General features: G+C 50.3%; 1 protein-coding gene across 2 annotated transcripts in view; it reads left to right on the top strand.

Moving 5' to 3' along the window:
- Window positions 1-16,193, top strand: part of TRIM67 (tripartite motif containing 67) — a 526,294-nt gene that overhangs the window by 200,339 nt on the left and 309,762 nt on the right. For both annotated transcript variants that reach the window (XM_086925344.1, XM_086925343.1), the window contains exon 2: window positions 988-1,083. In XM_086925344.1, the coding sequence (XP_086781470.1) occupies window positions 988-1,083 (96 nt within the window). The remainder of the gene's footprint in view (window positions 1-987; window positions 1,084-16,193) is intronic.

Here is a 16,193-nt window from a genome sequence, read left to right as displayed (position 1 = left end):
GGGAAAACAGAAATCCTTCTCCCTTTCCAGAAATTCTACCACTGTACTCTACACCCATCCATGCCACTCAACTCCACTTTACGGCACTCTACTGTGCGCCAATCCACTCCACTCTGCACCATTCCAATCTACTCTGTGCAACTGTACTCTCCATCACTCTGCTACACTCAATTCTATGCCACTCCACTCTACACCACTCTGCTTCACTCCACTCAACTCTACGCCACTCTACTGCTCTCAACTGTACTCTACATGACTCTACTCTATGACTCGCACCTTTACTCTACATCGCTATACTCTATGCCCCTCCACCCTATGCCATTCTACTCCACTCACCTCCACGCCACTTCCTCTATGCCACTGTCCTCTACACTTCTCCCCAATACGCCACTTTACTTTGCTCTCCTCTGTGCCACCATACGCCACTCTATGCCATGTCACGCTACCCTATGCCTCTCAACTGTACTCTACATCACTACTCTGCCCTACTCCACTCCATGCCATTCTGCTCCACGGAAATAATGTAAAGGTAGTGGGACCATTGACCTTTGCTACCATCAAATATGCTATGAAACTGATACAACTATGACATTGTTAAGTTCTACGCGCGTGAGTATGTGCAGTGCGTAGTGAAATGATTTAAGCATCACTTTTGTAATCTTTTACACCTAATAAACACTAACAGGCATCTTATTTAATAATGTTTTAAACAACATGACTCTGCTGCTTCCTGAATAGAGTTTTTCGCACACAATTTATGGCTGTGTGGGAAGCAAAAATTCATATTCTAATTTCGACACCAGTGTTCATTCAGTTTTCCCCCCATCTGTTCTGCAGCTATAAAGTATCCTGTGTCATCAAGAAATCTGTTTGGCATAAACATGTAGATTTGATTAATAATTGTAAACCATCAAAACTATGTTGACTACAATAAAGAGCGTGTGGTGTCGAAAATTGACAGTCTTTCTTTTGTGTTTTTAATTTCAGGCTCAGCTTTCTCAGGCATTAAGTGGAGTTTCAGACAAAGCAAAGGAAGCTAAAGAATTTTTGGTTCAGCTGAAAAATATATTACAACAGATACAGGTAACATTTGAACGCGTAAGCAAGGTGTTTGAAAACCATCTAAGGGGGATAATGTGTGTTTCAGATTAAATGCCATATTGCAGAACTGAAGCACTACTTGGGTTCTAAAAAATGTCCATGAAGTGATATAAAAAGGGAGACATCATTGTTTGGAATTTGCTGTGTGACAAGTTTGATGTATTGTGCAGGACTGAACGACACAAAATGGTAGATGGCATACACAATACATTGTAGTAGTAAACTGAAATCTGGAGAGACTTTAAGAAAGCAATTTTAATGAGGATTCCATATCTGATATTTTTGGGCTATTTCTTCATTCATGGTTTTCTATAGTGTGGACCATGCTTTATTGTACAACGGAGTGCCTTACAATTTGATTATGGTCTTCTACACGTGTTATACATTTTATGGTTTAAATCGTTTTATTGAATATTGTTGTAACTGATAAAAATACACCCACCTACAGCCACTGGCCGGCGGGGAACTTTGTTGTCACTATCAAGTTTTATTAAATCAAACACAAATTAGATGAATGATAAAGACAAAAGGGGAGAGTTCAAGAAGAGTAGAGGAAAGCAAAGATTAGAATGAGATCAACTGTAGAGAGAGGAGAGACAGGAATTCACTATTCAGGGTAAGGCCTGGTAGGGACTTCCGGCTGATTTCCCTTCGGGGGAGAGGGTGGGGCCACAGGGGGCGTCACGGGGAATCACGGAACCCTAAGGTATTGGGGGCAAGTAAGCTCAACAAATTCGGAGGAGAGGTACGCCACAGTGGACCCCCAAGGTCTTGTCAAACTTAGGCAACGTGCGGTTGATCCCAGCTTTGATCCGTTCCATCCCGACCACTTCCCACAGTCTGTGCAGCCAGTCTAGCTTGGTCGGGATACTATTTGTACCCCATTTCCCCAGGAGGGCCTGCTTGGCTGCTTCCAGAGCCAAAGTGATCGCCCTACCCCTATAGGAGCTTAGAAGGCATGTGAGGGGGTCAGGAAGTCCCAAAACAATATAGCTGGGAAATCTAGGAAGTTCTGTCTGGTATATGTGGTCAACTAAAGTCAATATGGAATCCCCAGAATGACTGTATCTTGAGGCAGTGTCAAAGAATATGAGACAAAGTGCCCACCTGACCACAATTACGCCAACAAAGATCGCTGCTGCGAGGCCTCTACTTGGCAGTAAGTGCCGGGGTATAATACCAATAGTGTGCAATTTTTAGGAGCATCTCCTTCCCTGAAGTGCAGCACAATGATGCCCGGGCCCTGTGTATAATGTCTGCCCACTCTTTTGGGGAAAATTCCCCATCTAACTCCGATTCCCACCTATGCTGTGCTGGGTAGGGTTCTTAACCTTGTTGACAAAATTATAAATGTCTGACAAGAGACCTTTATTTGAAGTGCGGGTGATGTACCAGATCTCGAATTTTGTAAGGAGCCGACTCGCATGTGGACGGACCTGGGGCTGTGTGCCCCAGTGGTGCAGCGCTAAGTACTGCCAGTATGTCTCCTTGGGGATCCCGTAGTGAGCTACAAGTTGGGGGAAGTCCATAATACCCTGTACATCAAAAAGGTTGCTAATACATTTACAGTTTGCTTCTTGCCATTTCAAGTAGGGATTCCCTGTGAGAGCCTGGGGAAGTCCGGGTTCCCAATGAAGGGGGTCAGGGGTGATATAGCCATAGATAGTAGACATTTTCCTGCACCTTATCCCATATCTTCATGGTAGCACGCAGGACCGGTGAAAAGCCATGGAACCTTCCAGATGTGAATCCCCGCCACATCCCTGTCCATAAAGCACCAGTGCTTTTCGGACTCTAGTTGATACCATTCCACCATCCAGCGTAGTTGTGCGGCTTCATAGTAGTGGCCCAGATGGGGGACTCCAAGACCTTCGTCCTCCTGTCGCAAGTACGAGAGGTGTCGGCAATGCGCGGTTTCTTTCCTCCCCAAATGCAGCAATTAATGAGTTGTTGCATTTAGACCAGTATCGTGGGCGGAGACGCGGTAAGATCGTCATTATAACAGCGGCTATCTTGCTGAGCCATGAAGGAGCCTGCTTCCTCCAGTTGTTTAGTTCCTTACGGGCCTTAGCCAGCGTTTCCAAGTAGTTCACCGGGGCCATCTTCGCAGTGCTCGAGAAATCCCGGAGCCCCAAATACGTGATGTCGCTGACCGCCCAAGAGAAGGGAAGGAGCCGCAACAGTTGATGTTGGTCTGCTGCCAGGATCGTGAGACTTTGATTGGTTCAGATGCTCCGTCCATCACCACCCCCTTTTGTACCGCTTTGGCCGCCATAAGTGTGGCAGGGTATGCTCAGACGTGAGTCCCTTGCTCACTTTGCCACTGGATTCAAGTAAGCCGGGCTGAAGACGGCTGGAATGCCAGAAACCGGTCCTCGGAAGCTTGTTTCCGGTCCAGGGAAGGCATGGCTTGGCAGTTCGGGCTGGACTGTTCCCATGAGGCACAGGGTCAGACTGATTTGCATATAGCTATGTCTGAACTGGGGTGGCAGAGTGGGCTAAAGAACGGTGATGGATCAAACCCAGATCTTTTGACTGGGTGTGAGTGTTTGATTGGTTCAGATGCTCTGTCCATCACCACCCACTTTTGTACTGCCCAGGATCATGAGACTCAGCGCCTGGGATTTCTTCAAGTTAATTTTGAATCCCGATGCTGCACTAAAGGCGGCAACCTTCGCCAACAGGGGGGGAGAGAGAGCAACGGATTGGATAGGAAAAGGAGCACGTCATCCACGTATAGCGAAATCTTATGCTCCCTAGCTCACATCCAGATCCCGGTGACAGCAGGGAGTTGGCAAATTCTTTCTGAAAATGGTTCCATGTAATGCGTGAAAAGGAGAGGGGTGAGCGGGTACCCCTGTCTCGTGCTGCACCTGATCTGGAAGGGCTGGGAGACCACCCCATTGACCTGAATGCGGGCTTGCGGCCCTTTGTAGACACAGTTCACCCATTTCCGGAACCGTTCCCTGAGTCCGAAGCGGCATAGGACCTGTTGCAGGTAGGGCCAGTGGACTCAGTCAAACGCCTTCTCAGCATCCAGCAATAGGAGTATCGCCGGGATCTGGGTGCGCTGCATCTCATCTAATAAGTGGCACAGTCGCCGAGTCCCATCCCCACAACTACAATCTGGAATAAATCCCGACTGCTCCGAGTCCACCAGGCCTTGCATATGCGGGGCAAGTCGGGCTGCCAGGATGCTGGTAAAAATCTTCAGGTCCTCGTTCAGCAGAGAGATGGGGCGGTAGGAGGTGCACGCCCGGGGGTCCTTCCCTGGTTTAGGTATGACCACTACTTCCGCCATGGACAATGATGGGGTAAGTTTCCCAGTGGTGCTAAAAGTGTTGAATAGGCGCGCCAGGAGCGGAGCGAGGTCAGATGCAAAAACTTCACAAGAATTGACCGGGAAGTCATCCTCGCCCAGAGCCTTGCCCACTGAAAGTCCCTGAATAGCCCGCAGGACTTCCTCAGTGCGGATGTCCACCTCCACGTTGGTCGCAATGGAGTCGAGCAGCGGAGTCACTGGTGTCGCTTGCGTGTACTCCTCAGCCCTAATGGGATTCAGGCTTTTGGCTGAATATAATGTCTGATAGAAGGCCTCGAATTTGGACACGATGTCCCTATCTGCCCTCAAGGTCTCACCCCGGGCATGCGTTAGGTCCGCGACCCGGCGTGTCGGCGTTTCAGCCCAAAGAGCATGCGCCAACAGTCTCCCAGCTTTTTTCCCTCCCTCGTAGTAGCACTGTATTCGGCGCAGTCAAGATCCAGCGCCTGCAGTTGCTTCCTCGCTTGCGTAAGTAATCTCCGAGTCTGAACCGCCCCGTGCAGCAGAGAACCCCCTCCAGGTCCTGGATTTGTGCCTCCAGCTCCCCCCTCTTCTCCCTACGACCCTTATTGCAGTTCGCCGCAATAGCGATACAGCGCCAGTGGATAACTGCCTTCAGAGCATCCCAGAGCATGTCCATCTCGACCGTACCCATGTCGTTCAATTCCATGTACGTTCTAATAGCACCCCGTAGTTCGGCAATATTAGCATCGTACGTGAGTAAGGTGCGATTTAGACGCCATGAATCTCACCCCTCAGAGCCGCCTGGGAGAGTCAGTGTTAAGACGAACGGAGAGTGATCCAAGAGAGCCACAACTCCAATATAGACGTCTTCGATGGACGCCATAACCCTGGGTGAGGTCCAGAAAAGATCGATGCAGGCATATGTTGGACGAGCTGTGGAAAAGAAGGTGTACTCCCGTGCAGATGGGAAGCGGTGGCGCAAGCCGTCTGTAAGGCCAGCTTCTTAAAGCCTCTGAAGTGTCATGTCAGAGATGTCCTACTCTAAGTGTCGACCTGTCCAGATCCGCTGCCGGGACTAAGTTAAAGTCACCCTGATCACTAAATCCTCATAAGGTGACTCTATGAGCAAGTTCAGCGTGTCGCGCAAAAAAGTCTCCTGGTGCTTGTTAGGGCTGTAGACTGAGGCTGTCGTATGCACCCTCCCTCCAATTAGCACCAGCAAAGCAAGAAGGCGCCCAGCGACTTCTGCAAGATTCCCAACTACAGTCCCCTGGAAATGTGTGGCCAGGAGAATCGCCACCCCTGCCTTCTTCCCCTGTCAGGACAAGAAATATTGTCTATTGAACCATTTGGATCGAAGTCGCCTCTAGTCCGCCCGCATGAGGTGAGTCTCCTGCAGAAGGCAGATATCGCACTCTGCATCTCTCAACAAGGTAAGAAGCACTCGCCGCTTTACCAGTGAATTAAGGACCCGCACATTGAAGCTCATGATGACTACTTTAAGACGGGCCCTGAGACATTATGAGACGGAACAGCTGTGCACCAACCCATTCTGTAGCAAAGAAAACCCATGGAAGACTGGATACTCGCTCCCCATTCCCGCACCCCACCACCGAGCCCCCAGCCAAGCGCTGTGATATCCAGCCTGGCGGGGTTGTCTGTCTGCTTGTGTATGTGGGTAGATTCAGGGCAGCTGGCAAAGCATCTAACGCACCTGAGATGGAGAGGCGTCAGGAGGACTCACAAGCAGCACACCCCCACTGAGTCCCACAGCCACAACCTCCCCCTCCAGATGTACCCATCCTCCCCAAGCACAAGCCCCATTCCCGCCACCATAGACGAGAATGTTCCCTACTTGACCGTGGAGAAGCTGCAGCTCTCTCGTGAGTGGAGAAGAAAAGCAATACAAGAAAGAAAGCAGCAGAGGAAAAACATGAAGATCACTGAAAAACAATAATGACGTCTTCCAACAGGAACAGACAGCACCATCGTGCAGGGGTCCATGTGTCTGGCAGTCGGTCATCACCATCCTGAAGATGGGCCTCCCCCACCAAGACTGATGTCACAAGTCACTGGTCATGGAGACGTCATGGGAGCATCAAAACTCGGGACCTCAATCACCAGGAGCCCTCGGCGGTCTCAGTCCCCAGGGGACTCCCAGCTCTACAGCTGACCGAGCAGGGCATGCCTCGCCCGCTGACGTTCCTCCTCCAAAGGCCTCGTCTGGGCACCTCTCCTGGGGCCCCGTCTCCTGCCCGCTCTTGACTGTCTCCCGATCGGTGGACCTCACGCCGTCGCCTCCGAATCCTCTGGCACCGTCGGAGCATCACCAAGTATGGCCTTTGCCTCCTGCACAGTCCACACCCCCTGCGTTTCATTGTTTCAGACGAAGGTCAGGCGGAATGGCTGTCCCCATCGGTACAAAATCCCCTGCTCACGGAGGAGGTATGTGACTGGACGTAGTTCCCTGCGCCTCTGCAGGGTGAAGGGCGAAAGATCCTGGAAACCCCCCCATGAAGGCCCTCGAATTCCACCATTGAGCGATCCCTAGTGGCGGCCATGATGATCTCCTTCTGTTGGTAGGATTGTAGGCAGGTCAGAATGTCCTGAGGCTGGCCGGGGCCCGAGGCGGGCTGCCCAGCCTGATGCGTGCGATCCAACATGACCTCCTTGTCTCGCAACTCCGGAGCCATGTGTTTAAAGAGGCGAAGAACCCATTCTTCCAGTTTGCCACCATCTGCCAGGAGGAGCACGCCCTTAATGCGAATATTAGAGAGCCTCGAACGATTTTCTAGGTCTTCAAGCTTGAGGTACAGTTCATCTTTTAGTTCGCGGAGGTCGATAAGCTCCCGGGTCTGAAGGGTAAGCTCTTCCTCCCGTCTGTCCCTATTGCGTTCCTGGGTGTCCACCCTATCTCCAATTTCACTGAGCTCCTTACAGAGCTGCTTGACATCAGTGGCCATTTCTTCATGTAGGCTAGCGAAATCATCTCAGAGGGAGCTGAAGAGCTGTTCCATAAATTCTTTTGTGATAGGCTCAGCCGCGCTGCCGGCTTCTGGGTCTCTCCCTGTGTCGCCGGTCTTTTTCCAACGTGTTTTCTGGAGCAGTTCTTTAATGGACGGATCCTTGCTCATGGTGTCTCTCCTGGCTCGTGGGGTGGTCATAACCACAGCCGGCCGGGTCCAGGGCTTCACAACTCCAGGCGCAGGGGTAGGTGCTTCGCCAGCTGTCCATGGCATCAGGAGGTTCAGTCAAGGCCCGGGCTAGGCCTCCGCACACGGAGCTCTCACCCAGATGGCTGTCCTTATCCCGCTGAGGGTTGCTGAGTCCCTGTAGTGTGGTCATTGTGACAGAATCAGGGCCCAGCCGCAGCAGCCAGACGGCCCCTCGACACCGCCTGTGAAGGCCTCACTGCAAATTCCCAATTCCGCCTTCTGCTGCCTCCAGGGAGCAAGCCATCTCCAGCTCCAGCAGTGGGGTGGGGCGCCCGCAGTCGAGAGGCGCCGGTATTCAGTCACCAGTCCCCCGCTGGTCCCCCTAGCGGGCCAGCAAGAGCGGATTCCAGTTGGGGCCCCCAGCAAAAGAGAGACGGACAGAGGCCAGACCTCGAGGCCCAGATCGCCCCAAGCGTAGTCCAAAGTAAGGCCCCACTTACCTCGGGCAAGATGTTGGTGGATGAGACTAGGCCCTCTCCAAGGCTTGGGTGTGTGTGGGGACCGGCCTCAAAGTCACTCCACTTGCGAGTTGAGCCTGGGGCCGCCACCAGACTGTGTGGCACAGGCCCTCCGCCTGCCACAACCTCCTCTGGGCCACCGAGGACGCAGCGCCGTTCCTCATCACTCTCGCGCTCTGCCGCTAGGCCCTTGCTGCTTCACGCGGGTCAGGCTGTGCTCTCAGCTCAATGCAGGCCACACCGCATGGCGCCTTTCTTCAGCCCCGAACCTGCATGTCAGCCACCCCCTCAATCCAATAAACCAGTCCCTCAGAGCCAGGGGGGCACCGCCGCTAATTCCTGACGTTAAGAAGCTCCAGGGAAGGGCTGTGCCAATAGCTCCCATCCCGACTCCTGGTCTTACTTAATATGACCGTCTTGTGGCCTCCGGACACAGGCCTCGGAGTCCTCTTGCTGGTCACAGGAGGCAGCAGGTCCTCCGGAGTCACCGCCGCACCGCCTCACTCCACGCCGCAGGTAGGGCACCTCCAGCTCACAATGTGGCAGGATCTAGGATCTGCAGCCACAGGGGTCATCTCCACTAGCGCACGTCCCCCAGGGAGACTCCCCGCCACCACTGTTCACGTGGCCGGTCCCGGCACACAGTACGCCGTAACCAGTTTCCACTGAAGGCTGGGCATGCTTACCAGCCTGCCGTTCTCTCCGTCCACAGCGCAGCACCGGATCATTTTTGGGCCCCCTCACGGGTCTGGATACCGCAAATAGCTGCTTTGAATCAGCCTTGGCGAGCGGAGCCCCAGGAAAACGGTGCTACTCCGCTGCCATCTTGACCACACCCCTCTGTGATACATTTTACACCACATTTTTTAATCCATTGACATTGATATTTTATGAGAATGGAAAGACAACGTCTTTCCAATCTCATAAAATATCAATGTTGTTCAGCGGATCTCTTACAGTTTTAATTTTGGGAGTATCAGCATGTCAAGAGGCAGATTTTCTTTAATTCTGAAATCAATTTGTGCTCTGGTCAGTTTCTGGGATAATTGTTCAATGGTGTTCAGAATTAAACATTTATACGTGACGCAAGATCTTCACATCGAACACTGAGTTGTTATCTAGGGATCTGAGGTCACCAGTGATGATTTCTTATATCTGAGTCACAATATAGTTTTTTGTTGATATTGATCCAGCCCTGGACCAACCCTCTTACCACTTTTTATCCGATAAACCTTTTTCGACAACTGAGAGGTAAAGTGAGTTAGCATTTAATCAAACCATCTCATTGACAGTACAGCCCATTTGGCTACACAATATGGACAAGGAATCAGTGACTTTAGTTAAGAAGGTTTATTACTAGTTAGCAGTCAGTTAAGGTAAATGAATCTCAATACCATGCTGTATGGATACAGAATAACAACTGGATAACCTAACCTCCTAAAGAAATTGAGATGCACCAGAATAAGGCAAACAAGAAGTTCACTTACAGCAATACAGAACATTTATAACAGAATCTGATACTCGTAGAGGAATTTATGATTTTCTCTTCTATACATGAGTATAGTCTAAAATCATCTAAAATAAAGTCCAAACTTAGAGGATGGTTTAAACCTAAAAGGATCCCAAAAATCAGGGAAATGCAGGAAGTTTGGGAAGGTGTCAGCATTTCAGAAGTTCGGTCATGAGTCAATTGTTAGTTTCTATTTTTGAATGTGTGTGTCAAAGGTTATTTTATGCTGATAGGAGGTCTGCCACTTTGTCACAAGGATGTTGTCATCAGTGATGTCATTTGAGATGTCATCAGTGATGTCATGAGTGATGTCACTGACCATGTCATGAGTGATGTAATATGTGACGTCATCAGCAGTGCATTGCACGCGCAAGTTATAGTGAGTCCAACTAACTATAACGTGGGAATTTCAATGGTTGTATGCGAGTAAAATTTCCACCTAACTATAACTGGTGTGAAACCTATGGTTTTTTCAGTGAATTTAATAGGTTTTTTAAATGCTAATTCCTAACTATAACTGGTGTGAAACCTATTGTTTTTTCAGTGTATATATATATATATAAACATTTCTAGAGCAAAATGAAACCCCTCATTTTGTTCCTTTTCAAATTAAATGTATTAGGTGTTACCACTTTATTCCAATCAAGATGACTTCAGGTGTGCCATACTTTTGTCATAAGTAAGACTGTTAGCGTTCTAGTTGTTCTTTAGAACACTCTGGGACATTCTGTCATTGGGCTATAGTTGGGCTACATTTGGCTGATATTTGGGCCACATTTGGGCTCTTTTGTCTCTGGTGGCCATCTTGGGAGACTGCATATCAGAATTTTTTTAATGAAATATAAGAGGATTTGAGAAGTCACTCAAAATGTGCCCTAATTTTTCTTTCTTCAGCACTAATCATAATTTCTATGGCAAATTGAACCCCCTCATTTTGTTCCTTTGCAAATTAAATGTTTTAAGTGTTAACACTTTATTCCAATCAAGATGACTTCAGGTGTGCCCTACTTTTGTCATAAGTAAGACTGTTAGCGCTCTAGTTGTTCTTTAGAACACTCTGGGACATTCTGTCATTGGGCTATAGTCGGGCTACATCTGGCTGATATTTGGGCTACATTTGTTTTTTTTTGTCTCTGGTGGCCATCTTTGGGCTACATTGGACTACATTGGGCTACATTTGGGCTCTAACATATATATAGGCCAATGTAGCCCAATATATATTTTTTCAAAGTTAATTTTCGTAAAAACCACTGGAGCATATATCTTGAGACATAGCAAAGGCACATTGGGGTACCAGTCCCTACAATTTTGCCAAGTTTGGTGGAAATCCATCAGCCGTTCGGGCTAAAAGTGAGGTCGACCGCCCTATGGAAATTAACATGGGGAAAACACGTTTTGGGACCCCCCCTTTTATCTCGGCCCCCGCTTCATGAATCCCCCCCAAACTTTCAAGGAAGGACCGGAGCGCCGCGAGGCAAATTTGAGGAAATTTTCAGGCAGATTCCTCAACCGGCGCCAAAGTTATTCACAATAGAATGTTGAGATTTTGCATTGAAAATAATCCTAACTATAACTACCTACTGGCGACCGCCAGTAGGTAATATATGTATATATATATATATATATATATATATATATATATATATATATATATCTGCTCGAAAACAGAATCACTCGAGAGACGGCACTCCGTAAAAGCGAAATAAAATTTTAATGAAGAGTTGCAAAAGGCAGTCAAAAATATATATATTTATTTAATACAGTTAAGGCACACTGTGTGTATATACGGGTCTGTAATCCTACAGTGAATGTACTACAATCAATGGTGATGTCAAGTGCAACTCTTTACATTAGTACCATTAGGACACACAAAGTACCTGTGCATAGTACACGCATATATTGGGTATTTATGACGGGTTAGGGTGAAGCCAAAAGTACGCCGCTCCAATATATGTACTGTATTAGCTGTAATTGCTCCCTGAAATTGCTGCTTTGATGATAGGTGATGCTTTTCCACCAGAAATCGAATGTAAATATATTATAATTCAGATAGTTCCTGAACTGTCAAGTGGGATTTGTTCACACTCCCAAGGCATTAGGCAAACCCACTGAAATAAAGGCTAAATTAAACCACCACAATCTGGGCCATAAAATCATCCATTCTTCATTTCTTTGAAACAACTGTGACACTAAGAGCTGGATTTAGAGATTGACGGATGGGGGCATCCGCCACAGATAAGACGATGTTCCGCCCTCCTTATGTAGCGTGTATTGCCATGTATGCTCCTCAAACAAGGCACCCCAGACAGCTGCCTTTTTTGGCAAAAGTTCCACACCTACAAAACTCTAAATGAACCTCTAAAACTGTTGTTACTATGAAAACAGAAAAACGATTTGAAAAATATGAATGCTTCTTTGGATTACTTGATACACTGACAGATGACATATCTTCCATTTTCTCCCTCATTTCTCTTGACAGTACATATACACATTTTTTTAAAAGGTAGCTGTTGGACCTGGCCCTATCTGCAGGGTTACCCCAAAACTTTTTGCCTTCATCCTGTATTTTTTATGACATGTTTTTGTTGGGTTTATGACTCTGGACACTTTACCACTGCTGATCAGCCTAAAGTGAATGTGCTCTCTTCAGTAAACTTGGTAAGTTTGGTCTACATCTGTTTGGCATATTAAATGTGCCTGTAAGTCCCTGGTACAGTGGTATCCTATATACCCAGGGACTGTAAATTAAATGCTACTAGTGGTCTTGCAAGTCTTTTTGCGCCACCCACAGAAAAAGCCTTTCAATCAATCAAAGTACTTGTAGAGCGTGCTACTTACCCGTGAGGGTCCCAAGGTGCTGAAGGGAGGGGGGGGAGTGCTGCTAAAGCTCAAAAGCCAGGTCTTAAGGAGTCTTCTGAAGGTGAGTAGGTCTTGGGTCTGCCGTATGTGGGTAGGGAGGGTGTTCCAGGTCTTAGCGGCGAGGTAGGAGAAGGATCTGCCGCCGGAGGTCGTTCGTTGGATGCGGGGGACAGCGGCGAGTGCAAGGCTGGCGGAGCGGAGTGGGGGTGTGGAAGCTGAGTCTGCTGTTCAGGTAGGCTGGTCCGGTGTTGTGGAGTGCTTTGTGTGCATGGGTGAGGAATTTGAAGGTGATCCTCTTGTCGACGGGGAGCCAGTGTAGGTTTCTCAGGTGGGGGGTGATGTGGCTGCGGCGGGGGATGTTGACGATCAGTCGGGCGGAGGCATTTTGGATGCGTTGTAGTCGTCGTAGGTGATTGGCTGGGATTCCTGCGTAGAGTGCGTTGCCGTAGTCCGGTCTGCCGGTGACGAGTGCCTGTGTCATTGTTCTTCTCGGTTCTGTCGGGATCCACTTGTAGATCCTGCGGAGCATGCAGAGGGTGTTGTAGCAGGAGGAGGAGGCGGCGTTGACCGGCTTAGACATGGAGAGGGAGGAGTCAAGGATGAATTCTAGATTGCGTGCATGGTCGGTGGGTGTTGGTGCTGTTCCCAGTGTGGTCAGCCACCAGGAATCGTCCCAGGCTGAGGGGGTGGATCCGAGGAGGAGGACCTCCATCTTGTCCGAGTTCAGCTTCAGAAGGCTGCTCCTCATCCAGTCGGCGAAGGCCTTCATTCCTTCGTGGAGGTTGATTTTGGCAGTGTGTGGGTCCTTGGTGAGGGAGAGGATGAGCTGGGTGTCGTCGGCATAGGAGATGATGTTGAGGTCGTGATGGAGGTCCACTAGTGCGAGGGGGGCCATGTAGACGTTGAACAGCGTCGGGCTGAGGGATGAGCTCTGGGGGACGCCACAGATGATGTCGGTTGGTTTGGCTCTGAAGAGTGGGAGGCGGACGCTCTGGGTTCTGCCAGTGAGGAAGGACATGGTCCAGTCAAGGGGCTTCTCTTGGATTCCGGCTTCTAGGAGGTGTGTCTTTAGAGTGAGATGGCAGACCATGTCGAAAGCAGCTGACAGGTCCAGGAGGATGAGGGCTGATATTTCGCCGTTGTCTAGTTGGCGCCTGATGTCGTCTGTGGCGGCGATGAGGGCTGTCTCGGTGCTGTGGTCACGTCTGAATCTAGACTAAGACGGGTCCAAGATGTTGTCTTCCAGGTGGCGGGTCAGTTGCATGTTGACGATTTTCTCGATGACTTTAGCTGGGAATGGAAGCAGGGAGATGGGCCGGAAGTTCTTGAGTTCCTTGGGGTCTGCTTTGGGCTTCTTGAGGAGGGCGTTGATTTAGGCGTGCTTCCAGCTTTCCAGGAATGTCGCTGTTTCGAAGGAGATGTTGATGACCTTCCATAGTTGGGGTGCGATGGCTGCGTCTGCTTTGTTGAATACGTGGTGTGGGCATGGGTCAGACGGAGATCCTGAATGGATGGAGTTCATGACCTTGCGTGTCTTGTCGACGTTGGACCAGGAGGTCAGGTGGTTGGCGCTGGTGGTGTTCACAGGGGATGTGGAGTCTGGCGTAGTCGGGCTGTCGTGGTGTTGAAGCTGTCGTGGATGTCAGTGATCTTGCGGTGGAAGAAGATGGCCAGTGAGTCGCACAGTTCTTATGAGGGCGGGATGTCGTTAGCATTGGCGCTGGGGTTGGAGATTTCCTTTACGATGCTGAAGAGCTCTTTGCTGTCGTGTACGTTGGTATCCAAGCGGTCTTTGAAGGAGGATCTCTTGGCTAATCTGATGAGGTGGTGATGTTGGCGGGTAGCGTCCTTGTGGGCTGCGTGGTTGTCTGGTGTGCATTCGTGGAGCCATGTCTGCTCCAGTTTTTGGCATGCACGTTTGGAGGCCTGGAGCACGTTGGTGAACCATGTGGCTATTTTGCTGGTGTGGCTGTTGGAGGGTTTCTTGAGCGGGGCGAGGGTGTTGGCGCAGTCGTCGATCCACTGTCTGAGGTTGAGGTCTGTGGCATCAGAGTTGGTGGGGTCGGTGGGTGGGTTCTTGGCGAGGGAGGTGAGCAGCTGGTCTTCGGTGACTTTGCTCTAGTAGTGGCGAGGCAGCTGTTGGGTGCGATGGTGCGTGGTTGGTTTCTTGAAGGTGAAGTGGATGCAGCGGTGGTCGGTCCAGTGGAGTTCAGTGGTGTGATTGAAGGCGATGTGGGTGCCTGTGGAGAAGATGGGGTCAAGCGTGTGGCCGGTGGTGTGGGTGAGTGTGGTGACGAGTTGTCTGAGGCCGAGGTTGGCGAGATTATCGATCAGGGTGGCGCAGGTTGTTCTCGAGGTGGAAGTTCAGGTCCCCGAGGAGGATGCAGTCCGTGGAGGCAAGTGCGTGGGTGCTGGCGAGGTCGGCGATGGAGTCGCTGAACTGAGTCGGGGTCCGGGGGGTCTGTAGATGAGTGTTCCTCCGAGGGTGGTGTTGGAGTGGGTGTGTATCCGGAAGTGCAGGTGTTAGGCGGTGTTGAGGGTGTCATCTCCGTGGGTGGCGACTTTGAGGGTTGACTTGTGGATGATGGCTATTCCTCCTCCGATTCCGTTGGCGCGGTCCCTGCGGTGATCTTGTAGCCATCCGGGATGGCAATGGCGATGTCGGGCGCCAAGGAGTCGTTACACCAGGTCTTGGTCAGGAAGGCCACGTCTGGGGCAGAGGTGTCGAGCAGATCCCAGAGCTTGACGGCGTGTTTGCGTGCGGATCGGGTGTTGAGGAGTATGCAGCGGAGGTGGTTGGGTCCAGTCCTTGGAGGTTTGCTGGTTCTGTCGCAGGTGAAGCTGCAGGTGTGGCAGGAGAAGGGTCCGTGGGTCCGTTTCGGGCGGCCTGGAAGCAGATGTGGTTTCGGCTGGCGTTGAGCGCGTGGAGGTTGCTGGTGTCGTAGTGGATTCTGGTGTTGTGGCATGTGCAGGGTCCAGGGGTTCTGGCGCTGGGCGTGGTCCAGGCATGGACGGGCACAGACGGGCTTGCCTTAGGCGCGCCTTCAGCACGCTAGCGGCGCGCCTACTGTGCACGTCCGCTGTTCGGCCGCTTCTCAGCCTACATATGAGGAGGCTTGGGAGGGAGGAGCAGCTGGGAGGCGGGAGCGGGGAGTCCAATGGGTGTGCTGGGGTGGTGGGGCCGCAGGGAGGGAGCAGCGGGAAGGACAGGTATGGAGCGGTAGGGGGCAGGGGGAAACGGCAGCAGAAGGGCACAGGAATCGGCAATGCGAGCGGGTCAGCAGGTGACGAGTGGCGGTGTGGGCGCAAGATGCCTGCAAGCAGGGTCAAAGGCCTCTGCGATTGCAGAGTTTATTGTCACAGTGACGTGGCATTTAAAGTGTTTGCCAAGTCTGAAACTCCTATGGGCCGGATGCTGTGTAGGTAAAAGGTAGGACATGTGCCTTTGTTGTGTGGCATGTCCTGGTAGTGACAAACAGCCTATTTGGTTTCTCACTGCTGTGAGGCTCCTCCTCTCAAAGGTATGCATTGGGAATTCCCTGATGTGTGCTTCAGTGGTAATTTCTAATCTGGAAGGAGTAGCATTGCCATGTGTAGTATGTTTGGAATAGTGGTGATAAATCTAGCTTATTGGTGTAAGCGGATTTTGTATCACTATTTTAGAAATACCACTTTTAGAAGTTGGCATTTCTGTGTGCTTATGTCTCTTTGTGTTTTGCAGCCTGGCTCCACTCACCATCTGGTTTAAATTGACAGGGGCCTGT

This window comes from Lissotriton vulgaris, chromosome 6 (assembly GCF_964263255.1).
Source record: "Lissotriton vulgaris chromosome 6, aLisVul1.2, whole genome shotgun sequence".
Classification (NCBI taxonomy): domain Eukaryota; kingdom Metazoa; phylum Chordata; class Amphibia; order Caudata; family Salamandridae; genus Lissotriton; species Lissotriton vulgaris.
Note: the sequence above shows the minus strand (reverse complement) of the source record. Positions and strands in the feature narration are given on the sequence as shown.